This window comes from Phyllopteryx taeniolatus, chromosome 19, assembly GCF_024500385.1.
Source record: "Phyllopteryx taeniolatus isolate TA_2022b chromosome 19, UOR_Ptae_1.2, whole genome shotgun sequence".
Taxonomy (NCBI): domain Eukaryota; kingdom Metazoa; phylum Chordata; class Actinopteri; order Syngnathiformes; family Syngnathidae; genus Phyllopteryx; species Phyllopteryx taeniolatus.
The window spans coordinates 18462501-18490432 of NC_084520.1; the positions used below are offsets into that span (position 1 = coordinate 18462501).

At 52.8% G+C, this 27932-nt stretch overlaps 3 protein-coding genes and 1 long non-coding RNA gene across 6 annotated transcripts; 3 read left to right on the forward strand and 1 right to left on the reverse strand.

Moving 5' to 3' along the window:
• Positions 1 to 32: 32 nt before the first annotated feature.
• Positions 33 to 986, reverse strand: LOC133468958 (uncharacterized). The gene is made up of 2 exons (XR_009785589.1): positions 848 to 986; positions 33 to 754 (listed from the first exon to the last, which is right to left on the reverse strand). It is a non-coding gene; the product is annotated as an uncharacterized LOC133468958 (long non-coding RNA).
• On the forward strand, positions 902 to 8129 carry map2k6 (mitogen-activated protein kinase kinase 6). 3 transcript variants are annotated; one of them, XM_061755391.1, is made up of 12 exons: positions 902 to 1136; positions 3188 to 3251; positions 3803 to 3851; positions 3932 to 4045; positions 5195 to 5314; positions 5387 to 5503; positions 5576 to 5627; positions 5700 to 5827; positions 5907 to 5984; positions 6071 to 6210; positions 6292 to 6337; positions 6418 to 8129. In XM_061755391.1, the coding sequence occupies exons 1-12, from the start codon at positions 914 to 916 to the stop codon at positions 6496 to 6498; spliced, it is 1212 nt and encodes a 403-aa protein (XP_061611375.1). In that variant the 5' UTR covers positions 902 to 913; the 3' UTR covers positions 6499 to 8129. The 3 variants fall into 3 exon arrangements, with proteins under 3 accessions (XP_061611375.1, XP_061611378.1, XP_061611377.1); XM_061755394.1 differs by lacking the exon at positions 902 to 1136 and adding exons at positions 1156 to 1607; positions 1688 to 1883 and having other exon boundaries at positions 3188 to 3851; XM_061755393.1 differs by lacking the exon at positions 902 to 1136 and adding an exon at positions 1156 to 1883 and having other exon boundaries at positions 3188 to 3851.
• An 8960-nt stretch (positions 8130 to 17089) lies between these two features.
• On the forward strand, positions 17090 to 20981 carry kcnj16a (potassium inwardly rectifying channel subfamily J member 16a). Its single transcript, XM_061755395.1, is given in 3 exon segments — positions 17090 to 17394; positions 19451 to 20517; positions 20520 to 20981. Coding segments are annotated over 3 exon segments (1161 nt in total). The 5' UTR covers positions 17090 to 17360; the 3' UTR covers positions 20580 to 20981.
• A 548-nt stretch (positions 20982 to 21529) lies between these two features.
• Positions 21530 to 26753, forward strand: kcnj2a (potassium inwardly rectifying channel subfamily J member 2a). Its single transcript, XM_061755390.1, has 2 exons — positions 21530 to 21788; positions 24599 to 26753. The coding sequence occupies exon 2, from the start codon at positions 24762 to 24764 to the stop codon at positions 25992 to 25994; it is 1233 nt and encodes a 410-aa protein (XP_061611374.1). The 5' UTR covers positions 21530 to 21788; positions 24599 to 24761; the 3' UTR covers positions 25995 to 26753.
• The last annotated feature ends 1179 nt before the right edge of the window (positions 26754 to 27932 follow it).

A 27932-nucleotide genomic window follows, 5' to 3' on the forward strand; every position in this document is an offset into this window, starting at 1 on the left:
GAAAATGAAAAAAACACAATGTGACATCAGGCTGAAAATTGCAAACTTCCCTTTAAGTGGCGCCACCTGGGAGGCCAAGTGTAGAATTACAAGCCACCGAAGCACGCGTCAAGGAAATATCACCCCGTGTACTCTAAGCAACACGACATCACTTTCCTCTGCTTCAAAAAAAGGACATTTGCATACAAGTAAATGTGACAGAAAAAGGTTGACGATTGGCATCTTTGCGCGCGTTGTTTTGTTGTCGTCTTCCCGCCACGTCGACGTTGTGTTGCCACTCCAACTTATGGTGCTATTATTTATTTGTGACTTCATTGCAGATGTGCTCCTTTCAACTCGTTCTACATTTATTGATTAAACGTTACACTTGAAAGCATCTCCAATTGTCAATCAAAAGACAATTTACCGATGAAGTACTTCCATTGGATCTCAGTGTGAGATTAATAATAATAATAAAAAAAAACATTACTAAGGACGGTGGAATACGGATACCAGGTATCGGTATCGGGCCAACAGCGGCCTCATTTCAATGTATCGGGTGCTCGTGAAGGATGCCGACACCGGCCGCCGATACTTAAGGCCAGAACGCCGACGTCGAGTAAGTTCTCCTCGTCGACGAATCGTCGCATGCGTCAGAAAGAAAGAAAGGTTTTCGGTCGCAATGAGCCGTCAGTGCGTTCACTGGAGTTTCCTGGATCATTCCGAACTCGGTATCGGTCGGTCCTCAAGAGTGGACTTTCGGACTGGTATCGGCCTGAAAAGAAATTAAAGTTAACATTGTTTTAACGTAACAGAACTGTAACATGAAAACATGCATTTGAATTTTAGAGATCATGATTAGGATCACCATCACGCGAGTGTGCGTGTGGAGCGTGCCTCGGCGCACAGGCAGAAAGTCAGGACTCCGTGTCCCATGATGCCTTGCGCCCGTCGGAGCAGGAAGCAGCGCGCAGGCGAGGGGAGCGGCAGCCATGTAAGCCCCCGTGCACGCGCGCCAGCTTCTCTGCAGGATTCCTTCGTGCACGCGGATCGTCGTGCACGCATGTGCGCCGCAAGAGGCTCCAGGGAGGAGGAGGAGGGGGGCGGCCGACCCCCTGCCCCCGGGGGGCCCCAGCCCAGCAGAGCCAACAAGGGAGGTAAGCGCGCGGTTGTGTCGTGCACGCGCTGCAGCTCCTGCTCGCTCGGTCCGTGCACGCGCGTGAGCAGGTCACTCACTTCCGGTCTGCTGACACTTTTGTGCGTGTACACTTCCTGCTACTGCTGCGGCGTTCGTTCGCGTGCACGAGTGCTGGAAGTGGGCACGAGTCGTGCACGATTTGTGGCGCATTGAAGTGTGCGTGTGCATGAGTGTGTGTTTGTGTGTGTGTGGTGGGGGGTCAACGGGGGCACATGACTGCTTAACGCGTGCGCGCCCTCTTGTGCACACGTCAACTGTTGCACAACTACCGCGTATATGCGTGTGTGTGTGTGTCAAGTGAACGTACAAACGCACACACGCTCACACATAGACATGAACACGCGTGCACACGCGCAATCTCACGCTTCAACTCACTCCATCTCTCACACACACACACACACGAACGCACCGGCATGCAGGAAGTGACCAGGTAGGCCCCGCCCCTTCTTTGTGCATCCAATCACAGTTGAATTGTTCACATTTGATGCTAATGCCATTTTTATTTTACAGATGTTGGACTAACCACAAAAACGCAGATGCGAAGTGTTTGGGAAAACGTCAAACGTTTTCCTTCCTCGTCGTCGGCGTCCGCCTTGCAAATTTTGGTCGTATCGTTTGTCGTGAGGGTCGCGTCGGCCGGCTGCCGCCTCGCCAATCGGTTCGCATTTGAACCCTCGCCGCGATTGTGATGACTCAGCAAGAAAAGGTTTGCACGGCGTGCGTGTGTTAGCCTTGCGTAACATCTGGGACTCGCCGTCTGAATCCCGATTCGCATTGCCAGGAACGAATCACATTCGAACTGGTACTCCTTGTACTATTCCCAAATAAAGACGTGTCGTTAACCAACAAATGAAAAATCCGATTTGATCATTTGAAAACTATCACTAGCCTCCTGGCAGCTTTTCTATCTGGGGGGGGGGGGGGTCGCAGATGTTGTCAGGACACCAGGAAGAGGGTACGCTGACGCAAAAGGCTTCTTTTCACTTACAAATGGCTTCCCTTAAGCAGGATCCCTCGCCCCACGCCGGTCGCGGTGCGCTAAAAAACGTCCGTGCAGCTCATCGTTCTGCGAGGATGACCGTCCGGGGGGAGGCGGCTCCGTCAGCGCTGATTCGTGATCGCTTACCGGACTCAGAAGCTACTGTACAACTGCGCATATGTGCAGTAGGTCAGAATGGCGGCGGGCGTAAAACGAAAGGCGGGGCAGTCTTTTGTCCTCGTATTTTATTCTTTGATTGGTTTTCATTGGAATCCCCAAATTGTGACTCAGAGTTTGTTTTTGTTTTCGTTCACTACATCTGAGCATGTTTTGCACTTTGGTTCATCTCGGTGTTGTGTTGTGGCTGCGGCCCGGAACAAAATTCTCGCTTTGTGGAACGATAACGTCCATCTTGACTCTTGTGAACAAACATTCCCGATTCAAGCTCCACATTTCTGCTGCATGTTCTCACGTCTGATGACGCGTTACGAGGAATCCCACTCGTGTTCTAGGCAGGACATGCCCCGCTGCGATATGATTGGCTGCTGCGTTCCACCTCTTTTCGGATTCAGTGCATTGTGGACTTTTTCTCATATTAAAAGAGGGATTTTGAGTGTATGCTGTAATTATTCGTGGGGAATTTTTTTTTTCCCCCCCCAGCATTGAATAATTAGCTGTAAAAGAAAAAGAAGGCATAAAATGTACATATTGTACAGTACAACTGTGCATTACTGTAAGTTTAAGAGTTGAAAAGGTGTTGAGGAGTATAGAAAGTGTTTCTAAGAGTACGGTATGGATGTTAAGAGTTTGGGGACATTCATACAGCTTTAAAATAGAATTACTACTATTACTAATTTGCAGATTTCCCTTATCGCGGGGGGTGTTCCAGAATCGAACCCCCGCGATAAACGAGGATATCGCAACGTGTCCGAGCGGACGACCGTTCCTAATCTGACTCACGGGCGTGCCGGCGGCCCGACGACCTCGACGGGCGACTTTGCTGATGCTGACGTTTGCTTTGGTGTTCGCAGGCAAGAGGAAGCTGGTCCTGCCGCTCCCCAAGGAAGTCTTCCAGCAAGCGCCTCCTCCCGCACTGTGAGCTCATCGGGATGCTTTTCACGACAACGAAAGCGAGGCGCGCCGCTGGCCAAGTCTACGCTCTCGTTGGTCCACTCCCGCCTCGCTCTCCGGGCCCCGCCTTTCAGAGTCGCACGCTTTCCGAGTCACAGATACTACAGTGTACAACGTGACGACGGCGACCCCGAGTGGACAAAAATAATATGTGCACCCCATATGCCTATTTTGTATTGGTATTATGCATACACTTCTAAAATGTATCTATGAATAGAATAAATACATGGTAGTAATTGTGTGTGGGGGGGGGTCGGTGTGACCCCTGCGAGCACAGCTAGTAATCAATCAATCAATCAATCAATCAATCCGAGTTTTAGCAATACAATTGTACGCTTTCTTTTTTTTTTTTGTGGGAACTTTGGGAGCACAGACGCACTTGAAGATCTTGCAGAAAAAGTGGACGCTTTTTGAACGCCGGCCTTTTTTACTGGCGGGACACGTCCCAATACTTTTGCCCTCATGAGATGGACTTGTCGACGAATGACAACTAAAACTGTTTCTGTGCGTTTCAGCCCGCCGAGAGATTTAGACTCCAAAGCGTGCGTGACCATCGGCGACAAGGTAACGTCCTGCGTCTCCCCCGGCCGGCCTCGCTTCCCCCGGTTTCATATTTGGTCCCGTCGCCGGTGTTTCTCCGGCAGAATTTCGAGGTGAAGGCCGACGACCTGGAGCGCATCGGCGAGCTGGGCCGCGGCGCGTACGGCGTGGTGGACAAAATGAGGCACGTGCCCAGCGGCGTCATCATGGCCGTCAAGGTGGGCCGAGCGCTCATCGGCAAACGCGCGCTGCCGCTTGCGCCTTCAAAGTCAAATTCACATGCGTTTCATCCCCCCCCCCCCCCCCCAAAAACAAAAAACACGCCGCTTACAGAAAAAAGGGAATGTGGCGGTGAGTTGGGGAGCTTCTTTTACACAACAGTACTGGCACCTTGGAATGCTGCTGAAGTGAGTTGAGGAGTTTCATTTTGACAAAAATATTCAATTGCAAACCGGGGGTGGGGGGGGGGGGGCAAACTTGCAAACTTGCGCACAAAGTTTCCGCCCCTTGGAAATGTTGCCAATTGCTTGCGTTGATAATGGAAACCCCGAAAACTTGGACCTCATTTCGAACTCCTCCTCCGTCGTTGCCCTCCAAGAGAAACGGCTTCCGCATAATTGAATTGAGACAAAAAAACAAAGAAAAAAATGCAAAGACTGCGATGAAGAAGTGCGGATTTGCATCGAACTGGCGAGGCGGACAAAGTCTTCCAAAGACGGCAGTCGGGCAAAGGCGCGACACACTTTGCGACCGTTCGGGGCCGGCTCGGAATTTGCCCGCATCGATGGATTTTGCGTCGGGCCCGCCGGCGGCAGCGATATCCATTGCGAGTGATTAGCGACACGCGATTAAGTCGGGGCTATCGCGAGCCCCGAGGCCACAAATGTTCTTTTATTTGCTATGTTTGAAAGGCATCGTGACAGTTTCTCCTCGAAAGCTTTTCGACACAATTGAATCGAAGTATTGGCGTTAGCACAAAGTTATTGGCGCCACAAGAATCGTTTTGCTGGGATGTTGAATGGGATCTACAACAAAGGCATCTTTTCCCTCAAATGTATTTATTCCAAATATGCTGCGCATTTAGTTACACTGATAGCCTTCAATACAAATACGAAACTTCCGACATCTCCAAACTCGGTTCGTCACAAAAGAAGAAAAAGCCTGCGGATCATTCGAAACGCAAAATGACGGTTTTGCTCAGGAAGCACGAGAAAGTAGAATTCTTTTCGTGGACAAGATCAAATGGATGTTGTGTGATTAGAATAAATTAGGATTTATTATTTGTGGAAGCGCCTACCTGGGGTCACAAGGTCGCCCGCGTGGGCAAAGCGCGAAAAGAAAACGCTGCCGTTTGTTGTCGTCGTCAGCTGATCCGCGCCACCGTCAACACTCAAGAGCAGAAGAGGCTGCTCATGGACTTGGACATCTCCATGCGGACCGTGGACTGCCTCTACACCGTCACCTTCTACGGGGCGCTCTTCAGAGAGGTGCCTCCGACCGGCACGCAAACACACACTCGCCGCGCGGCCGGATATTGTGTGTAAACGTGCGGTTGCCAGGGCGACGTGTGGATCTGCATGGAGCTGATGGACACGTCCCTGGACAAGTTCTACAAGCTGGTGACGGAGAGGGAGCTCACCATTCCCGAGGACATCCTGGGAAAGATCGCCGTCTCTGTGAGCGTCAGCCCTGGCGGCGTGTCCTCCTTTTTCTCCGTCACGCGTCACCCTCTTGCTGTTGGCTTTCAGATCGTGAAAGCGTTGGAGCATCTTCACAGCAACCTGCACGTCATCCACAGAGGTCAGTCCCGGCGGCGGCGCGCGGGTCCTCATCGCCACCCTTGTCGTGATGTCGCCCGTTTTCGTAACGCAGACGTGAAGCCGTCCAACGTGTTGATCAACACTCAAGGTCGAGTGAAGATGTGCGACTTCGGCATCAGCGGCTACCTGGTGGACTCGGTGGCCAAAACCATGGACGCCGGCTGCAAGCCTTACATGGCGGTGAGCGACGTACGCGCGCGCGCGAGCGAGCGAGCCGGATGACGTCACGCGCTGACGATGTTGTCGCGTCCTCCCTCAGCCGGAGAGGATCAACCCCGAAACCAACCAGAAAGGATACAACGTCAAGTCTGACATTTGGAGTTTGGGAATCACCATGGTAACCAAAGTTCTTCTTCTTCTTTCGCCGCGATTCTGCCCGGTGCTCCGCCCCCACCGGCGTCCGTGCCCACTGTGTGCGCGCAGGTGGAGCTGGCCACCCTGGCTTTCCCGTACGACTCTTGGGGGACGCCCTTCCAGCAGCTCAAGCAGGTCGTGGAGGAACCTTCTCCGCAGCTTCCCGCCGACAAGTTCTCCCCGCAATTGGTGGACTTCACCTCGCGCTGGTGCGCCGCGTCGTCTTCCTTTTTCTCCGTTGCCCGGCGATCTCGTTAAGTCTATTTTGTCTCCTTGTTGCGCGTGCGCAGCTTGAAGAAAGTGTCCGAAGAGCGACCCACCTACGCGGAGCTGATGGTGAGTGCGCGTCTCGGCCACCGCGGGGCGCTGCGGCGCTCGGGCCCGCTGACGCCGCTGACGCCGTTTGTCCTCCTCAGCGACATCGCTTCTTCACGTCTCACGATGCCAAAGACACCGACGTGGCGACCTTCGTCAAGGTCATCCTGGGGGACCGCTGAGGTCACCGGGCGTCACCAATCGCAGCCCTTCTACCCGCGAGACTCCGCCCCCGTCCTCCAGGAAGCCATCGGGATGCGTCGATCACGTTTGTTTTACTTACTCGTTACTCGTCGTGCTTGCAGGAAGCTTCGATTTACCGATTGATCGATTGTCTGAATGACAAAAAAAAAAGTACGCGAGAGTTTTGTGATGAGTCCAGATAATAAACAGTAATCCAGTCCCCCTTCCAGTCTTCCGATGCCCGTATGATGGCCAACGGCTCTCGGTCGCCAACGTCACAGTTTCGTTCGGCGGGAGATAGACGACGGGAAGAGAAAGCACAGGGATGAAGTTTATGGGAAGAGGTGTCCCGCCGGTGTCCGAGGCGTCGACCTCCGCCACGGACTGGACGGCGAGAGGACGGGAGCACGGGCGAAAAGGGTCTTGAGTCGGTCGAAGGCTCGGGATGCCGCCGGGGTCCGTTGACACGGATTGCGACTTGGCCGTAGAAGTCGGCGAATCCGAGGGAACGGAGTTCCTTGCGGTTGGTGGGGGTGGGCCGGTTCTTGGCAGGCTCAGGTCGGAGTTGTCGGTTGGAGACGACGTAGCCTCGGAAGTGTGCGGAGGAGAGGTGGAATTCGCATTTTGCGGGTTTTCAAGGAGGCGCCGGAGGAACTCGGCGTACGTGACTGCGATGTTCTTCAGGGGAGCGGGACAAAAGGACAATGAAAGCAAAACAAAGCTGTTCGGCGTATCGCGGAGGACGTCGTCGATGAAGGTTTCGGTTAATCCCAACGGCACCACTTGGTATTCCAAGTGTTCCGTTCATCCCCCTCTCCGACACGGAGGCATTTGGCGGGTCCGATTTGGGGAATATCTGGGCGTCACGGAGGGGCGATGAGGGCAAGCGGCGATGTCATTGAGTCCGCGGTAGTCGATACCGGGGCGGAGAGCGCCGTCTTTCTTCTCAACAAAAAGAAGCCGGCGAGTCCGTTGCGGCGGAGAAACGGCCAGGTCTCGCGATGACGCGGCGCGGCCGGTAAAGACAAATGTTTGTCCGTGCTCATCGTTTCACGAGCGATCGATGCAGAAATCCAGAAAAGTCCATAAGCTCGTGATCTTTTCCCGGTTTGTCATCTGTGTGACCGGTCCGTTGTTTCGCCGCTCGCACATTGGCTAGCGACCGGTCCAGGTCGTACCCCGCCGGCTCACCCTAACGCCGTCGAAAACGCACAGACGGAATTTGGTTCCGTTTCCCCCGAGGCGTCTGCGACCCCCCCGGGGAGTCCCGGTGTTGCGTTTGCGACTCGCATCGGTTTTGTTGTGTGACTTCCGATGTCGTTTTGTCGTTGTTGTTGCGTGTGCGGAGCGTTCCCAAGACTCTTGATGCATTTTCCCTCTTTTCGTCGATTGCTCTCAGAACTCGTGCGTGTGAACTGTGGTCTAGAAAAAATAACTATTCTAATTCAAATGTCATTTTTACCCAAAAAGCCTCATTGACGCCAACATTTCACCTCATTTAAATACAAGTAACCCTTTTTTTATCGTTTTTCCACACGGGCGAGATTTAGAAGTTATGCTGTGCGTGTACGTGACGTATCTTGCTGTTTTTTAAAATGTGTATTTATGCTATAAATAGAATAGAGCTTTATTGTCACTGTAACAGGAACAATACAACTCACTTTGGCATTTGCCAATTTGCAGCGTTGCGGTAAAAGAGAAATCGAAGCACACGATTCCCCCAAAATGATTTCCACATCAAACAATTGTCATGTTTTCTAACGAACGTACGGGCATTGCAGTTTTTGGTTCTTTTTTTTTTTTTTTGCTGGATTTTTTAAAATTTGTTGTAAATGATTAAGTTAAATAAACAATACACATTTTTCATAAAATTGGTTCATCCATAACAGTTGAATTTAAAGTGAGCACAAATTGTAGTTAAAAGTATTTTGCACGCAGCAAACAAAAGATGGCAATCATAAGGTAACAAATAAGGCCAGCAATATTCACATTGAATGCCGCTTCCGTGCAAGTTTCTTCGACTTACTGAGTTTGTTTGCAGGGCTCCAGCGTGCGTGCGTGCGTGCGTGCGTCGTTCAAACGACTCGCGACCAATCCGCGATCATACAAGAAGACCGCAGCGACGACCCCACAGCGGCAAGCGCGCGTGCTCCAATCAACGAGCATGCGCGCACACGAGATCACAAAGAAATTGGCCACCGGGTGGCGCAGTTGCTCATTTCAAATTCACTTCAAGCAAGAGCATGGTCAAGTAAAACGTCGGCTCCAACTACTACTACTGCTGCTACTAATAATAATAATAATCACGAAAGGCTTTCCTGGCTTAGTGGCTGGTGAAAGTGTAATTCCACAAGTTCCCTGCTAGGAGGCGCAACAACTGCACTGTGCACACGTGTCGTGTGTGAATGTTGTGTACGAGTGTGCGTGTGCACGCATGTGTCCGCTTCTTGGGCTCGAGCTCAGCACGCGACGAATGAAAGTCGTCGCGTCGGGCGAACGAAGACGGCGGACGTCGAGTCGTTGGCGCGTGAGGCCGGCGAGTCGCCGGGCTCGATCTTTCGGGGGCTCCTCCCGGAAGAAAGTTCTGGAAGCGTGACAGCTGAGGGAATGTTGTGTCTGCGAGCGTCTGCTGCCAAAATTCGTGCGGACGCTCTAAAAACCACAAAGGCTGAAAATCAATCACAACACACGCGCGCACGCATTGTTACACACGCTCAGATGCGCACGACCCGAACCGCTCGTCAATATTCGCCGTCACGGAAGCTGCGAGCGCGACCCGAGGTCGACCCGACAGGAAACGGAAAGTCCGAGGCCCGCAGGAGCCGTCGAGAAACGTGGTATGGAGAGAAAGGTTGTCAGGGTCACGTGAGCGAAACGTTTTCAGTCGCGTGTGAGAGCGCATTTGAGTCGTGCGTGTGAGAGCCGGTCACGCCCGCTCTCGCCCGCTGCTTCAGGCGCGTCGGTCATCTCGATAAAGTCGGCGAGTGCGCACGCACGCAGTCACGGGCGGCGACCCGTCGTGTTTTCCTGCCGCGGAGCCGCGGGCGGTGTTGATTCAGTTGCCCGGCCTCCGGCGGCCCCTCGGAATCCGAGGGGCCCGGGAGGCCTCCGGCCTGTCCGCCCGGAGGTCGTGACCCCTTCCAGCTGGGAGCGGCGCGCCGTCGGGCTCCCGCCGGCCGCATCCCCACCGAGCGAGTCAGAAACGAACTTCATAAAGATGAACATCAAAAACACGAACGTTAAAAACAAAAAAACACAAATAAAAAAAAATATCAAAAGCACAAGCGTCGAAAACATGAACGGCAAAAACATGTCGACAACAAAAAACACGTCAAAATCACGACTGTAAAAATCGTGATGATCATAAACGTCAAAAACATAAGCATCAAATACACAAAAACGGCAAAAACTAAACTATGAATGTCAAAAACATGAACGTTAAAAACACGTCAAAAGCAACGAGGTCCAAATGTCAACAACGCGGAGGTCAAAAAGGAATGTCGCAAACATCAAAAACACGAACCTCAAAACCACATCGGAAACATTCCGTCCCAAAAACATGAATGCTACAAACACATCAAAAACACACAATTCAAAAACATCATAAACACAAACCTCCCAAAAACAATCAATTATCAAAAGTCGTTTTCTATGAATTTTCACGACTTCTCCATTGATTCATGGTTGCGACTCTTCCCCTGGGAGAAAATGCTCTTTCGCGTCGTGCGACATACGAACGAGAACCTCCGACATCAACCCATCGGATTGACGGGACAATCAAAACTAGCGCCGCCACGGCAACGGCGATATCCGGTCGCGTCGACACGTTTCCCACGAGATTTACGTCGTGGCGTTTTCTGCCCGAGACGCAGCAGGATTCGATGACAGTCGTTATTTGTCTCGCAGGCGTCACATGCTAACTCAGAAACAATCGCACACACTCACACACACTCCTCGGGTGGCGATCTGCGTACAGGAACACGCTCGCCCGTGCGGACAATGGAGAGCGGGCCGTTTCCCAGGATGCATTGCGGCGCCGGGCCAATCGGCGGCCTGGGAATCGGCGCGCAGTTTCCTCAACGTGACCGTGAGAACTTCCTGGAAGAAAGAAAAGAGAGAGAGAGAGAGAGAGAGAGAGAGCCATTTGAAATCAATGAGGAAAAGCGTCGTTGTAACACAATAATCAACAAGTATACGACATATATACATTCAAAATATATACGCATGTACTATGCAGTGTGATGCTATGTAACGCTACTGCATACGTTAGGCTTACTATTGTACTTTATGGTACTTTATTTGATTTTGAAACCACTTCCTTTTCAACTCGTATAAATACACGCTCACACACACACACCTCAAAGGCGCTCACACGGACTTGTCACATCTGTTCGCATGGCATCCTCAAATCTACTCAGATCCTTTCACAGTTCCATCTCAAATGTTCGCGTACATGCTTGTAAAAAAAAAAATCCTTATTTATTTTAAGATAGAATTGAAGAAATTCATTGAAATATGAAATACTTCACGCTCGAGTGTGTGCAGTGTGCAGCGCATCGCTCTAATTTCACCTTTTGAATGGAACTAGCTAATCAAGGAGTCCCACTATTCACGTGTGAGCATGATTGACATGAAGTCGTGAATGCCAGCGACGTGTGTGAGAATGTGATCGACGTGCTCGCGTGAACACATTTTAGTCGCGTTAATGAAAGCGTTTGAGTCGTGTTACTGAGAATGTTTGAGAAGTCCTTATGAGAGCGAGTTTGAGTTGTGTTTCAGTAGTTTGTGTGTGTGTGAAAGCATTCGAATTCGAATAGTAAGCGTGAGAGCGAATCCTGAACACGGCCCCTCGTCGGAAACTCTCCGACCCGTTTCGCCCGATGCGGAAGTCGCTTGCGCGTATACCGAGTTGCCCAGAACGCAGCCACAAAAAGTCACTGCTACCGCGGCACTCTTTTAGGAAAGCGGCTTACCTAACGCGTTCCGTGCGGAAACCGGGTCCGGTACGCAGGCGACCGGACGGGAAGTGTCGGAATGACGCGGGCGCACGCAAAACTTGACCCCGGCTACTCGCCGCTTCTCCTTTCCACGCATCTTGATCCCATCGCTCAACTATTGTTATCGGCCGTGAGCGAGAGAGACTCGGCTGTGAGGGATCACAACAATCGCACGCCGTCACGCACACGCACGCTCACACCGCATGGGATCGCCATGACGACATCCGCGGTGGGGGAATCTAAACACTGGCCGTTTCTATTCACATTCATCACATTATGCGTGCGTGCGTGCGTGCGTGCGTGCGCGTGTGCGTCAAATAAACATTTACAAGAAGTAGACACACAAAGTCGAGTCGAGTTTAGAGCGCATATACACAGGAAAACGTTTAAGGCCGGAATGGTCGGAAGCCGCATGTCAGACATCTGAAGGCTCCTGACTCACTGCCGGTCGGCCGGCACGCACGCACGCACGCACGCACACACGCGCGCGGTCCGAGTTCACGTTTACGCAACTTGTTTTTTCATTGACCTGCAAAGTGAGCGCACGCACACACACCGCAGCTGAAGATCATCATCATGCTCATGAAGTCAAATGGAGGTCAGGTGGCTAACGCGGCTGCTCGCATTCATTGGCTTCGTTCTTTTCAGATGTCTTTGTTTGGTCTCTCCACCCTCAGCAGGTTTCTGCTTCTGGGTTCCGGAGGGCGCGAGGGAGTTCGTCCGATCAGTCTACGGACATATATCTCGAAGGTGACCCACCGCGTCCCCCGGGAGGCGCACCGGACCCCCTGATAGCGGCCGTTCGGTCTCTGCGTGACCGTGGTCGGAGTAGGAAACAGGATCCGGTGAACGTTGGACTCCGCCGAGGCCCAACTTTGTCACCGATTCCGTTCAGAACTTTTATGGACAGCGTTTATAGGCGCCGTTGATGTGTTGAGGGGCTTCGGCTCGGGGACCTCAGCATTGCCTCGTGCGGACGATGCGGTTTTGTTGGCTTCGTCGAGCCGCGGTCAGCTCTCGCCGGAGAGGTTCCCAAGAGAGTGTGAGGTGGTTTGGTTGAGAAGCAGAACCTCCAAAAGGGCGGAGTTGTCGCCGGAGTACGCGTACCAGACCCCCCCGATGTGAACTGTTCTATCCCTGTAGTCGGATTTGTTTCCAGTGAGGGTTGGACTCCACCGAGGCTGAACTTTGTCACCGTTTCTGTTGGGAACTTTTACGGACAGGCAGCCGAGGTGTTGGGGGGGGGGGGTCCGGTTTTTGCGACCTCAGCATGGTTTTCACTGCCTTTTGCCGATGATGTGGTTTCGTCGGCTTCATCGAGCCGCGATCTTCGACTATCACTGGAGCGGCCGGGAGGAAAATCCCGATCCTCCGAATCTGAGGCGGCGTGCCCTCTCCGGGTCGGGAATGAGGTCCTGCCTCCAGTGGAGGAGTTCAAGTATCTGCACGGCCTCTGCAGTCGCGCGGACTCTGTTTCGCCTCTCTCCCGCCGAGGAACGGCGTCGGGAGCCGGACCGCCGTCGGTGCGTTTTACGAGGCCGTAAGCGCTCGAACGTGCCGTCTGCCGTGTAATTAGCGTCCGCGGCTAACTAGCTTCCAGCGGGCCGTCATAAACAAATAATGATGATCGTAAAATAAAAACAAATAAACGCGGACGGATAAACTCTGGAATCTTTATTTTGAAAGTCAGCACACAGGTGTGCGAAGGGACAGGAAGTACAAGCCGTAAACGAGAAGCAGAAGACACACACGCACGATTGTTCAAAATACGCAAGCGCACACAGACGCATTTACGTGCTCACAAATATGCGTGCGCACACACGGAAAACGCACGTACACGCATGCCACATATGCGCATGCACACACACACAGATCCATGCAACACACACACATTCACATATTTGTGCAAATGCATTGGTAGACAGACACACAACACACACATACACACATTCTAATACACACACCAGCAAACAACACAACACCCCTGTGCACGCGCACACACATGCATACATACACACACACAGAATACAGATACACACAGGAAGATGATAATGAGATGCACTTACTTAGCTGAGCGGATGAAGCTAGTTTGCTAACTAGTAAACAAGTTAACAAACACAGTTGCCAAATAAACAAAAGTGGCCGCTTTCGTTCCGCTTTGTAACGTTTACGCGCACGCTCGGCTTGTAATGAGCAGCTAGCACGTTAGCGGGGCGCAACACGGCGCACGCGGACACATGCACGCGTGACACGTTTGGTGTTGCTTTGGGCCGCGGCGACGTCACTCAGGTCGTCGCCAGGCGAGCGGCGAGAGAAGGCTAACCTTAACCCGCGCACGGGCTCGCATCTGGAGCCGATCAGCGCCGTGCGCCGGCTCTCACGCTGCCACGGTCACGCCGTGTGCGTGCGGCGCCGCCGCCGCCGCTGTGACAGCGCCACACGTGTGGCCCATGTGTGCGACACACACACACACACACACGTTCTTCTTAGTCTTCATTTGTGATTTTTTTTTTAGGTGACAGGAAGTCATACACGCACGCACACAATACCCCTGCTGACACGCATCGCACGTCAACCAAGTGGTTCGACGCACACGCCTTGAGACACGTTAGCAGCACGCTAACAGCCCGGACACGCATGGACCAGCTCGGCTTCTGTCCTTGAACGTCCCACGGAGCGTCTGGATTGGCCCGTTCCCGCAAAACTGCAGGACGCGTCCTTCGGCGCCAACATTCACCCACGCCGTGCGCCAAACAGCACACGCGCGCGGCAGCTGCAAATAATAAGAGGCGCGCAAGTCGAGGTGTTCCACGCGCAAGTGTGGGAATCAGGTGTGAGGTGAGCTCTTCCTGCTCCCTCAAAGCGTAGCCTCCACTCGCTTCATGCGAACACATCACGTGACAGGCTGACGAACGGCGTCTTCGCGGCCGTGTTACGACCCTCGGAGCAACGGACATTTCGACGCAACATAATATATTCTTTGTCCTCTGCGAAGAACGACTAATATTGCGGCTGAAGTTGCGGTGACGTCTCCTCTGGTTCGCCACAAGGAGCAAAAAGTGTGACAAAAATCATTGAATTCTTTCAAAATATTACAAAGTGCTTATTTTCCTCATTTTTGGTTGTCGGGCTCGTTGGGATTTTTCCGGCAGATTTGAATTGGATTCCTGACTTTGTTCAAATCAAGCATCGACATTTCAAAACGTGACGCCAAATGGCAGAACGGAGCAAGTTGCGATCCATTGCGTCCCGATCTATTTAGTCAGTTTTCTTATGATGATTGTTTTGGTTTTGGTTTTGGTTTGTGTGTGTGTGTGGGGGGGTTAAACTTAAAACAGTCCAAATGGTTTCTTTTATAAGCCAGACAAGAAATGTTCAATATGAACACAACCGAATTGTGTTAATTATGCACGTCTCGGAGGTGTTAATGCTTTCGCCGAGCACGGAACGGCGAGCAGCTCGCGGCGCCAGCGCGTTCTGCGTCACGGCTTCAAGGTCACCGTGACCTTGCTGCGGCGCACCTGAGTTTCACCGCGCCCGCCCGCCGCGAATCGCGGGACGCTAACGAGCGCGCGCTAACGTGCTAACGCTCCTCATTAAAGTGTGCGTTCGTTTGCGTTTGAAAAGGTTAACAAGCCCGTTAAAAAGCGGCCGCGCGTGTAATGTTGGACGACGCAACGCGATGACAGCGCCTGCAGCCGCGCTGGGAAAATATCATGGAAAATATTAGAGCATCGGAAAATGTTACAGGCGGCTGGAATGGCGGCAATAGTGTAACAATATAATCGAGCGCGCCTACGCCCGCACACACACACACACACACACACACACACGTTGCTTGAGCTTGGCTGCGGATGAGAGGTGGGCATGAGCCCTCGCCCAGGTGCATCCTGGGAGAAAAAAACCAAACCAGCACTGAGCTTCGAGCTTGGGACTTTTCAAGTTGACAAATGGGCAAGCTCGTTCGGAGATGATGAAACACTTGATGATTGTAAACAAATGACCAATACTTTTCGAGTCGCGTCTCGCAACTTTATTTACACAACACTTTCAACAACTGCGACTGAAACACGATCGCGCGCACACAAAACACTCAAATTGAACGTAAGAAAAGAAGAAAAGAAAACGTAACAATAAAACAATTGCAAAGTTAAAAAGAAATATTTCGATTAAAAGTGCATTTTAATGACTCAAATAATGAGTTACAAATCATTTAAACGGTATATTTATTGAATAAAATCAATCGTGCCAGTTTTGTTTTTTTTATAATAAAATGCATTCTAATTTTGTATTGTGTTCAATAATTTCATGAGAATTGAGTAACCAATCATTTAACGAAATGAATTCAAAAACCTACAAATGGTTTATTTAGAAAATCATGTATTTTTTGACTCCAAAATGTAATTATGATTGAATCATTATTTAATACCACAAACAAATCGTTGCTAAATGTGAATTATTTGACTATATGATTGACAATAAATACATGAACTCATTGAACTATTGGCACGAAGTCCTTATTTAATCAAATGCATGGAACAATGTTGCCTAGCTACAGAATGGGTTTGTCTTGGGATGGACACGATGGACGCATGAAGCGATTACTCGTCGTGGCGGCAAAAGGATTTGGGGAGCACGTGATCGTCGGAACGTTGTTGCATCGAGCATCTTCCGAATGCTTGCTGAATGATGACTTTGACAAGTCGAACGTCGGTCTGCGACCTGCACAGGCGTCAGAAAACGCCACAACCAACGACCGCTGAATCGCGGACCCGAACGGCCGTCGATCTTCACCGGGTTCGGCACACGCAGCAGGGGCGTCGCGCGTACCGCCCGAGGGCCGGAACCCGCACAATCAGTGCAACATTTTCAATGTTGCCCACCAGAGGGCGCGCTGACGGCCACCGAAATGACTTTGAGAACTTGGCCATTTGCCGCGTGTTGACGCGCTTGTGAAGCCGAAAAGAGCAAAGTTAAGTCCGCTTCCTAAGAAATGCCGCGCCACCTCGCTGCTGTGACGAGTACCACGTCTGTGAAAATAAATCGACGCCGTGTAGAAATACTTAGAAATAGACGTGGAATATCGTAAAACGGTAGTCGACGGGATTTGAACCCGCAACCTGACAACTGTGAGGCACGCGTGCTAACCGTTCCCCGCCGTGCCGCTGGATAATAATCAATGCATGTAAACACTGTCGGCACGTAGACATGATGATCGGCACCGAAAGTCGGCGCACCTGAGATCCAATTGAGGCGAACGTGACCCCTGAACCCAAAGGATTTTGCCGGGCCTTGATCGGCGCGAAGGCGGAAGAGAAGAGAAAGATTGGCAAGTCGCGGCGCGTTGGCCACGAGCCCCCGTTGCCCGTTGGGAGGCGCTGCGGACATTTTGATTGGGAACAGAAGATTTGTTTTCCGCTCTGCGCCTGTTAACACGCACATGAAACTTCTGGGGGAAATAAGCGGACACTTACGGACCCGCGCCCCCTCGCCCCCTCGCCGCCGTCAACTGTTAAGTCATTCGCCAGAGCGTCAACGTGCGCTTTTGCTGATTTCGGAGCGCACGCGACGCCGCTAATGGGTTAGGTCACAAGGGCAAACGGTGCGCGCAATCGCCGCCGTCGCATTTGGAGGCGCTCGGGTTTCTTTTGAAAAGCCGGCGAGGGCGCGTCAGCGCTAAACGCTTCCGGTCACCTGAGTCGCGGGAGGCGTCGCGCTGCCGTGTTTTGCCGTGACAGGTGTCTCGCTTCATTCCGGCACGCACGCACGCACGCAGGCGGAGGAGGAGGAGGAGGAGGAGGAGGCACGCGCAAACCTCAGGTAGCGCTCGCCCGCCCTCTTCTCCTTCTTGATTTTCTGCCGAGATGTTGCGTTTTGTCGCAGAACGTTGCCAAGCTGGTAAGTGAACACCTGCGTCGAAGTTTGTTTGTTCGTTCGCCTTTGTGAAAAGGGCCTCGACTTCACGAACTGCGTCTCGGTTGACATTCAAGGTCACGTTTGGACCGAAACGCCCGCTACGCATTCCGACGACAATATGTCACCAGCGTAACCCGCCGCGTAACGAGGAATTTCCTTTGGTAATCAATCCATTTGACTGATCGGAGGTTGTTCTCATTCCAAAGATTTTTCGGACTTTGAATGTCAAAATGTCAAATGTGATGATTTGCCACAAATGACTCTATTTATTGCCTCTCTCTCCTTTTCCGTGAAAAGCAACACAAATGCAAACTCGGGTTTTTACTTTCGACGACAACCTTCTCCTCGAAAACCTCCGACCAGGACTTTCGACTGGAAAACTTCTACTAGAACTCTTGACTTGAAGCATCTACTCGGAAACTTCTAGTAGAACCTCCTACCACATCCTTCGACGGGAAAACCTCCACTAGAATGTCTTAGTAGAACTTCATGTCTTAACCTTCTACTACAACCCTCGAGTAGAAAACCTCCAGTAAAACCGCACTAATAGAACATTTGAACATAACCTTCTACTAGAAAACCTCTGCTAGAACCTCTAACTACAACTTAATGTCTTACACTTCCATTTACCGCAAGAACCTTCTGCGAGAAAACGTCCACTAGAAATTTCCGATTGAACGTTCTGCTCGTCAAGGAATAAATATTGTGGAAGTTTGCGTCGGTGGCCAGGAGAAGTTTTGGCTTTGTCAGGGACTTTATGTCCAAAACACATCCGTGAACACGTTGATGGCCGTCGTCATGGCGACCTCTCGCGAGGAGCATACTAACAGCATGTGAACAGCTCGCGTGCTCGGCGGCGCGTGAAGCTACGAGCGTCGTAACGATGTTTTGTGACGCTCGGCCTTCGTAAGAACCATTTGAAGGTCGTCCCGGAACGTCGCCCGCCGCGGGCTAACGAGCAGCTCGCGTTGCAGTCGGCCAAGGATGGCAGGAGGCACGAAGGGGGGGGCGGGGTCACGGTGCCACTTGCACTCAGAGAGCGTGTAATGGCGTCGTCATTGAGGGAATCGCGCAATTCCCAGACCGCGTCCCCGGGGATTGTGGAGAACGTCGCAGTGGAAAGTTTGCGGCGAAGGTCAGCGTGTGTTTTGTACACAGCGGCGGCGGCGGCGGCGGCTTTGAGGTCAAAAGGCGCCCGCTGCCGTGTGGAGAAAACAGGACCGCATCCTGGTGCGGCGACGTGCGTGCGACCCCCTTGCCCCGGGGGCGACCCGGTGCTCGGCGCCCTCGTACTCAACTTACAGCACATTGCCGTGCGGACGCATTCACGACTACAATTTCACACCAAAAAGTCTCGCACAAATAGTAGAAAAGGTACGAAGACAGTGTCGCATAAATATATCGTGGAGTGTTTGACAAAAGTGTCATGGAAATATAGAGTGTAGTGCAAATACTGTACATCGTGTGGTACAAATTGTCCAAATGTAAAGTGAGACCCTCCCAGTCGAAAAATGCTAATAGAACCTTAGATGAGACCTTCGAGAACATCGCAACTTGACATTGTACCAGAACCGCCGTTCCGCAAGAACCTTCCGATGGAATGGTCAGCTAGAAAATCTCCGCAACACCGTTTCAGCAGAACATCCTCAAGAACCGACAATGTGTTTTGTGGTAGAACCTCCTCCTAGAACCTTCTACAACTACAACCTATGACGACAAAACTTCCTCTCCCCAGAACCTCCTACCAAAAAACCTCTCTGAGAAAAATGAGAATAGAAACTTATACTAGAAGCTTCTGCTAAAACCTCGTAGTAGAACGTGGAACTTCTGAACCATCGACGAGATTCAGCTCTAAAAAAACTTCTGCTCGGAAATCTCGGCGATACTATACAAAACCTTCTCCCGCTAAAACCTCGAACGAGCTTTTACGCTACAACTCGCTGACACAGTAGCATCGGCGATGGTCGCGTTGAGCGTTGCTGTCCGGGAGTTTGAGTGCAGACGTGTGACTCGTGAGTTTGTGCGTTGTGTTTGTCAGTCGCCAGGATGCCGAAGTCGTACCAGAGCGTCGAGCGCGGTGACGAGGCGACGGCGACGGCGACGGCGGCGGAGACGGAGAAGAGTCCCGGGAGCCGGAAGCAGCGCTACGTGCGCAAAGAGGGCAGCTGCAACGTGGTTTTCCGCCACCTTCCCGAGGAGTGGCTCTTGTTCGTCACCGACATCTTCACCACCTTGGTGGAGATCCGCTGGAGGGCGATGCTCCTCATCTTCGCGCTGTCCTACATCCTGTCCTGGCTTTTCTTCGGGATCCTCTTCTGGGTCATCGCGCTGGCCCACGGCGACGTCCAGGACCACAAGACGGCGCCGTGCGTCTACAAGGTGCGCAGCTTCACCGCCGCCTTCCTGTTCTCACTGGAGACTCAGACCACCATCGGCTACGGCACCAGAGGGATGTCGGAGAACTGCGCCGTGGCCATCGCGGTGGTGACCGTCCAGGACGTCGTCAGCTGCTTCATCAACACCTTCGTCATCGGCATCGCCGTCGCCAAGATGGCCTCGGCCAAGAAGCGGGCGCAGACGGTGGGCTTCAGCAACTGCGCTGTCGTCAACCTCCGCGACGGCCACCTGTGCCTCTCCTGGCGGGTGGGCGACTTCCGCCGCAACCACCTGGTGGAGGGTACGGCGCACGCTCAGATCGTGCGCGCCGACGCCCACGCCACCGGCAGGGTGGACGTCGCCTACCGGGATCTGGTCATCCAGCAGCCCGACATCGTCCTGGTGGCGCCGACCACCATCTGCCACCGCATCCGGGAGGGCAGTCCGCTGTACGGGATGAGCCCGGCGGAGCTGCGGGCCTCCGACCTGGAAGTGGTGGTGTCCTTCACGTACACCGACGACAGCACGGGAACGCTGCACCAGACGCGCACGTCCTACACGCGGGACGACATCTTGTGGGGTCACGTCTTCCAGGAGATGATCCGGGCCGGCAGGAGGCGCTACACCGTCGACTACGTGCTCTTCAACCAGACCGCCAAGGTCCCGCTGCCCGCGATCAGCGCCGAGGCCTATCGGCTCAAGCGGCGGCCGCGGCCTTCGCCGCGCGGTTGTCGCCCCGACGAGGTCCCGAGCCCCCCTTAAACGACGGACAACATCCTGACACCACGTAGCTGAAACGCTAAAATGCGACAACGTCAAAGCTCAGCGACCAAGAAGAAAACAAGTTAGCGGCCAGCGCATGTCGATGATTTTTAAGCGAGATCATCGTACGAGAAGCTTTTTACTCGAACCTCCTGATGGAACCTTGAACTATGACCTTCTACCAGAAAACCTCCACTAGATGTTTCTATAGGAACCTTCTGCTCAAACCTCCTACTCGAACCTTCTACCAGAACCGGCAACTTCCCTTAGGAACTTCTACTAAAAAAAAGGAACTTCCACTAACCAAAAATGCCAAAATGTGACAACATCGAAGCTTGAATGGCTGTTTCTCGCTGGCTGCTCTTTGTTGTCTCCTCCAGAATCCTATTTTGAAATCCTCCTCAGTAAGAGTTGATAAAGATTGAAATGAAGTTCAACTTTCATTGTGAGCTCACAACAATCGCGCGTGTTGACACTAAAACGCAACTCAGTTGATATGAAAACATGAAAACACACATGCGTGCGCGAGAGGGTCAGCGACCTGCAAACTTCCTGCACTCAACTGCGCCCCCGCGTGGCTAACGTGCGCACACGCCGTGACGACACACGGCCACACACGCAAAGCCGGTGGGAGCACATTTGCTTGAGCTAAATATAGACAAGAGAAGAACCAAAAAAAAACAAAAAAAAAAGAGACAATAAAGCTCAACAAAGCTCTGACACGCCTTCATTTTCATAGAATCAGAATCAGAATCAGAATCAGAATCGGGATTATGAATATAGGAGCTTCCGAAGCAAAGTTAGATTTTGCAGAAAAGTTGCAGATGAATATTCATGCCTGCGCGTCGCGTGCACGTCGAGCAGCAACGAGGGCGCGCGTGGCTGTGTGTGCGCGTGTGCGTGCAATTGGGGACGGGCGGGGTGCCCTGGGTTTGGGGGGGGGGGGGGGGGGGGGGGGGCGGGGGGGGGGCGTGCCCAGTCCGCGTCTTGCGTTTAAAACGCTTTGGCCCGGACCGGCGAGACACAGCAAAACGCAGCCACACACACGTGACACACGCGCACACAGAGACGCACACTCTTCGCGCGGGTCAGGTCCAAGGACCCGGATGACGCGAACTTTCAGAACCAGAAGCTTGTGAAGAAGAAGAAGAAGAAGAAGAAAAGAAGAAGCTCGCCGCCGCCGGGATGCTGGATGAAGTTTGACGTGCACGAGCAAACTCAACTTTTCGATCCAAATTGTGAGTCCTCGTGGCGCGTGCGTGCGTGTGTGCGTGTGTGTGGATGGCGCGCGCGCGCGCACCTGTTCAACATTTGTCGCCGGCATTTGCGCATCGACGCGCACGTGCAGGACGCGAGCCAGTCGAGGTGGCTACTAGTGCACTCACTAGGAGACCACTGACACTGTAAAAGTTGACTTACTACTTTTAGGACAAAAAAGTGGGGGACTTCAATGAAAGTCTCACTTCGTGACTTTACTGCAAAAATATGCAAAGTGTTTTTTTCCAAGTCAACCGATCGAGCGTTCGCAGTGTTACAGGGCGCACCGGTAACGTTTTGGTCCACTACTGCCTTTAAGCGCACTACGACATTTCGCAAATATCGCAGTCAAGTGAGCGCGCCAGCCAAAAGTCACAAGTGTCGACTTGAGTAAGAAAGAACGGAAGAGGAAGACTCTGCTCGTCGTCTCCGTGTCCTACGTGCTACGAGTACGAGTTGGACAATGTCACTCGTGGGACGACGAGCATGCGCACCAGTTTTGCCGCACTAGTCACACGTCTCAAAGAGCGTACCAGTACATGGACGGCGAGGATATGAAATCAATGCTGGTTTTTTTTCCTTAGCCACTTTAAAGTCCACGTACTTGTGGGAAATGGCTACTAGTCTACTCGTTTATGGGCCTTGAGGATACAGATTTCCATGAAGTCGTTCGAGAATTGAATGCAAATCTTTTCTGTCCGGCGTAAACTTGTAAAGTGGAACCAAAACTTACTAGTGCGCCCTGCAGTGGATCTATGAGTGCGCTGAATTGTCTTACTAGTCAGCACATACGAGTAGCGTACGTGGACCTTAAGCTGGATTTCAAGGATATTGACGCAATGCGCAAAAGGTTTCCCATAAAGCCGTAACAGCATTTAGCAGAAAATTAACATGACTAGTAGCGCACAGTCGTTCTACTAGTGCATTGATTTTGTTTTACTATTAAGTACAAAACACCGTATTAGTACATGAACCTTCCGCTGGATTTCAAGGACGAATGAAATGGAACCCATGAGCATTTAACATGCTTGAAAATGAGGCGACTAGTGTGTGACGCATGCCTACTAGTACAGCTGAGTCATGTTACTAGTGCAGCGCAGTTTACGAGCGAGGCTGACTACTGAGATTGCGTACCGGTAGGCCAAAAGCGGTGCTAGTAGTGGGTCTGACAGTCGCGCTCCCTTATTGCGTTACTAGTGCGGCGCAAAGTTGGGACATAGCAGCACGTGCTCCTTATTCTGATACGGAGCACGTGCTGTTATGACCTCAGCGGGGGAAGCTCGCTCGGAGCCCCGCGTTTTGGCTTCAGCGAGCAGAGGCGTGTCGCCGCGGCGACGCCGACGCGAATGAGCGAATCCTCCGAGGGTTCGGCAGTCAACGAGCTACTCTTCCTCGTCCTCGTCCTCGTCCTCTTCCTCCTCACACCTTCGACGGGAAGTGTCGAAGCTCCCAAAACCGAATTGCGGAATATTGCCTCCGCATATGAGCACGTTGAAGAGTTTTCGCTTTGACTTGTGAGCAAAGATTTGGCGCCCGGTGAACGATTCTTTCAAAAAGGCTTCGAGGCGTTTGTTGACGTGAAACGTCGACCAAAACCAAAACCAAAACCAAAACCAAAACCAGACAATTGCATCGGCATTTAAAACAATCACGTAGGCTAACGCTAACCCTTAATGGGACATAGAGAGCATAGACAAGCTAACTCATAGCATCTCCGCGGCTAACGGCTATTTGTAGACAGCTAAAATAGGAACACTCACAGGCATATATTCTTTATCCTCTGTCAAGAACGACACTAATTACTTCTTTCTTCCCATTTGCACTTATATCCGTCTGTCCGTCTGTCTGTCCTATACTGCCCCCAGGTGGCCAATTCACAGGAGCGGCACAATGGCCATCGTGTCGAAGCAAAGAAACGTTTCGCTTCTTTACATTCGAGCGAATGATGTCATGAGTGTACGTTTTTCAAAAGCACGGTACGAAAACGTTCGTTTATTTTCGGGACCGGCGGGAACGTCTTCGCGTTCATTTCAGGGAGCGGAGACGACTTCGGGTGCGAGCGTTTCGTTGAACTCGGGTAACGCGCGTATTCCGGCAGCAATCGACGCCAGCAATCGTTTTTCTACCTCCTCCGAAATGTGAGGCCCCGCCCACTTTCCACACCCGCCGCCCATTGACGATCATTTTTCTTCAGCCGACCTGATGCCCGTCAATTCTTTTGACCGAAACTCGGAGATGGTTCGTCTGCTTTCACGGAGGATGAAGGAAGTCACCATCGCGTGGCCCCGTCATCGGCGGGGGTCAGGGGTCGAACCCTGCCGCCGATAACGGGAAACCGCAAAGAGTCGACGTCCACGATTGCCGAGAAATAGCGGCGAAGCAATACTTTTGTCTCAAAAGACATTTCCGCGACGTCTCTTCATTCTCCTCGGTCTCCGGCAGGTCTCGGGGAGTTCGCGGCGACGTCTCCGAGATCGGCTCGAATCCAAAAATGAAAAACCGTACGAATTTACCGCCGCTGCCTGGCAACCCGGCCGGTCTCCGCGAGACAAAGACACCAGCAGAGACTGGAGTGGCCATCAAGTCACCAAAGTCGTGGGGCCTTAAGTAACCGCTCCCCAATATGGCCGAGCTCGCGCCGGAGCGCCGGCGTTCACGGCAGCGAGAAGCAAGCGTGGCGCGGCGTGTGTGTGAAAGGGCCTTAAGTTCGGAACCTGCCGCTTCTGAAATGACAGCTCCGCTCCCAGTCGCTCGCGGCCGCTTTCTAATGTCGCGTCGTCCTATTTTTCAGACACCACCCGCGACAAAGGAGCGCGTCCCGCCTCCCGCCTCCCGCCTCCCGCCTCCCGCCGCGATCAGGCGGCATCATTTTCCCGAGCGAGCGTTGTTCCCCGAGCGCCTCCAAAGTGTTCCTGCGACGCTTCCTGCGCAAACCGCGACCGCGGGCCCGGGCCATGGGCCGCTACGGCGGTACGGCGTCCTCCGAGGAGGCGGGCACCGAGCCGGCCGACGGCCACGGCAAAGCGCGCACGCGTCCGCAGCGGGCGAGCCGCTTCGTGAAGAAGGACGGCCACTGCAACGTCCGCTACGTCAACGTGAGCGAGAAGGGTCAGCGCTACCTGGCCGACATCTTCACCACGTGCGTGGACGTGCGCTGGCGCTGGATGCTGCTCATCTTCTGCTCGGCCTTCCTGCTCTCCTGGCTCTTCTTCGGATGCGTCTTTTGGCTCCTCGCCATCTTCCACGGCGACCTGGAGGTCCACGCCGAGCACAAGTGCGTCTCCAACGTCGACACCTTCACGGCCGCCTTCCTGTTTTCCGTGGAGACGCAGACCACCATCGGCTACGGCTACCGCTACGTGACGGACGAGTGCCCGGCCGCCGTCTTCGCCGTAGTCTTCCAGAGCATCGTGGGCTGCGTCATCGACGCCTTCGTCATCGGCGCCATCATGGCCAAGATGGCCAAACCCAAGAAGAGGAACGAGACCCTGGCGTTCAGCCACAACGCCACGGTGGCCATGAGGGACAACAAGCTGTGCCTGATGTGGCGGGTGGGCAACCTGCGGCGCAGTCACCTGGTGGAGGCTCACGTACGGGCGCAGCTCCTGCGCTCCCGCACCACGGCCGAGGGCGAGTACATCCCGCTGGACCAGACCGACATCGACGTGGGTTTCGATAGCGGCGTGGATCGCATCTTCCTGGTGTCGCCCATCACCGTGGTGCACGTGATCGACGAGGACAGCCCCTTCTACGGCGTGGGCAAACAGGACCTCCGCGCCTGCGACTTTGAGGTGGTGGTGATCCTGGAGGGCATGGTGGAGGCCACCGCCATGACCACGCAGTGCCGCAGCTCCTACGTGGCCGGCGAGATCCTGTGGGGGCATCGCTTCCAACCCGTGCTCTTCGAGGAGAACGACTACTACAAGGTGGACTACGCACGCTTCCACGCCACCTACGAGGTGCCCGGCACACCGCAGTGCAGCGCCCGGGAGTTGGCGCAGAACAAGTACACGCCGTCCGCCTCGGGATCCTTCTGCTACGAGAACGAGATGGCGACGGACGCTCGGGAGGACACGGACGAGGGCAACGGCGGCAGCGTCGGACCCGACGCCGTCCAGGACGCCGAGCGCGACCGGACCGCCGCCGCCGCGCCGACCGCGCCGCTCAGACGAGAGTCGGAGATATGAACCGTACGCAAGCCGGTCGACCGCCACTTCGGAACTTTGAGTTCCGAACTGAAGAGGCAACGGCGCCCCCTCCCGCCACGCTGCGGGATCGCCGCTCACGTGACTGTCAAAGGGGGCGTGTCCAGCCACGGTACAAGCGGGAGACGCCGTCGGTGGCCGCCGTGTCGGTGGCTCCCAATCGATGTTGTACGTTCGCGTTGTTGTCTCCGATCGGCTTCCTTCTCCTCATCTTCTTCATCCTCCGACTTGTTCTCCTCGTCTTCCATCTTGCCCTCTTCCTCTTCCTCCTCTTCCTCTTCTTCCTCTCGCCTGATGCCAGCGTGCCCAAAACCTACGGATGATGATTCCTATTGCTAACGAATAACCAGATCAGTGTTTCTTCTTTTGTTTTGCTAACGGTACAAACACGTCACTTCGTCATCTCCGCCGTGGAGACGCTTTTGGATCAGACACATTATTCGGGGACGGAAGTCTTTGCAGGATTTATTATTCAAGCTTCTCGCAATTTTCTAACAAACTTTGCAATCTCAACGTTCATCCCGGGTGGACAGAAATCAAATCCCCCCCAAAAAAAACAATCCAACAAACCTTGAAGTGCAGCCAACTCCAATCAGGAGGCGTTTCCACGTGGAAATATCTTCGCAGTCTTGCATTCACACTTTTCCGCCAAGACATTAGTAGTTATTCTTCTTCTTATTATTATTATTATTGTATTGCCTTTTTTTTTTTCTTCAATAAAACCCAAATGATGTTTTTTGATCAGAGCTGACTTGAAGCGGTCGAAATAGAACAAAGTTTTCCTTTCAATAGGATTCCTTTTCGAGCGGCCTTTGACGGCGGGCAGCCGAACGCCGAACCCCTCGGCGCCCGTCAGGCGGGCGGACCACCTCGGCCGAGGAGAGGCGCTCGCTAACGCTAACGCGGAGTTTCACTTGGGAACAACAGTGGCGAGAAATGTGCAAATCTTTGACCTCAGCTCGTGGAAGTGTTGCGGTTATCATTTTCTTGACTTTCCCAAGCGAGTCCTGTCTCGTGGTTTCACAACTATTTGGGGTTTTCTCAAACCTTCGGGGCGCTGCAGCAGTTCGAAAGGCGAAAGGCCCGCGGCTGAAACGCTCTGGCGCAAACTACCAAGACGAGATGGAAGCGCTCCTCACGGCTCACTTGCACTCGCTAATGATGTTATTCCCAAAAAAAAAAGGAATGACTATTATGAGCCACATCGGGACTTTTTCCTCCCCACTTGAACTTTTTGAGCTGGCCCGTGTGTTTGTTTTGAAATACGCCATCGAGCACAAAAGTTGTTCAACAAATTCCACGCGTGATCCTCCTTTGACACCACGGCCGCCCGCCCGCCCGCCACGTCGGTAAACTCGATTTCCCTCTCAAATTGTGTTGTCAAACCCAAGGCCCGGGATCCAGATCCGGCCCGCCGCATCGTGACATGTGGCCCCGCCGAAGCAAATCGAGTGTGCAACTCAAAATGGGGTCCAAAATTGCATATTGCATTTTGGGGGTTAGCAAAGCCCTATTTGAAATAAACAATGCTTAAACCATTTTCCTCGACTTCCCATTTCAAAAGTAGTTCATCATCAATTGGTTGTGTACAGTGGAACCTGCATTTAAGGGCCTAAAAGGTTCGAGGTTACGGCACGCGGTGAGGTGATTATACGTCGGTGTGAAGTCACAATTGTAAAACCATAACAACGCTTGTGGCCCGCAACAAAAAGGAGTTGGGTCACGCTTCTCTTTTCTTTCAGTCCGCGCATCCGAACGTCAGGATTTTTCCAGCCTGTCAATCTAATCCTTCGAAATCAGGGAAGCTCAACTCGATCGGCCGTAGGAACGATGGCCGATCAAATTCCCGCCGACTGGCCCTCGATGTAGGGAAGTTCTTGTTTTCCACAACAACAAGTTTGCCCAGCAAATCGTGCTCAT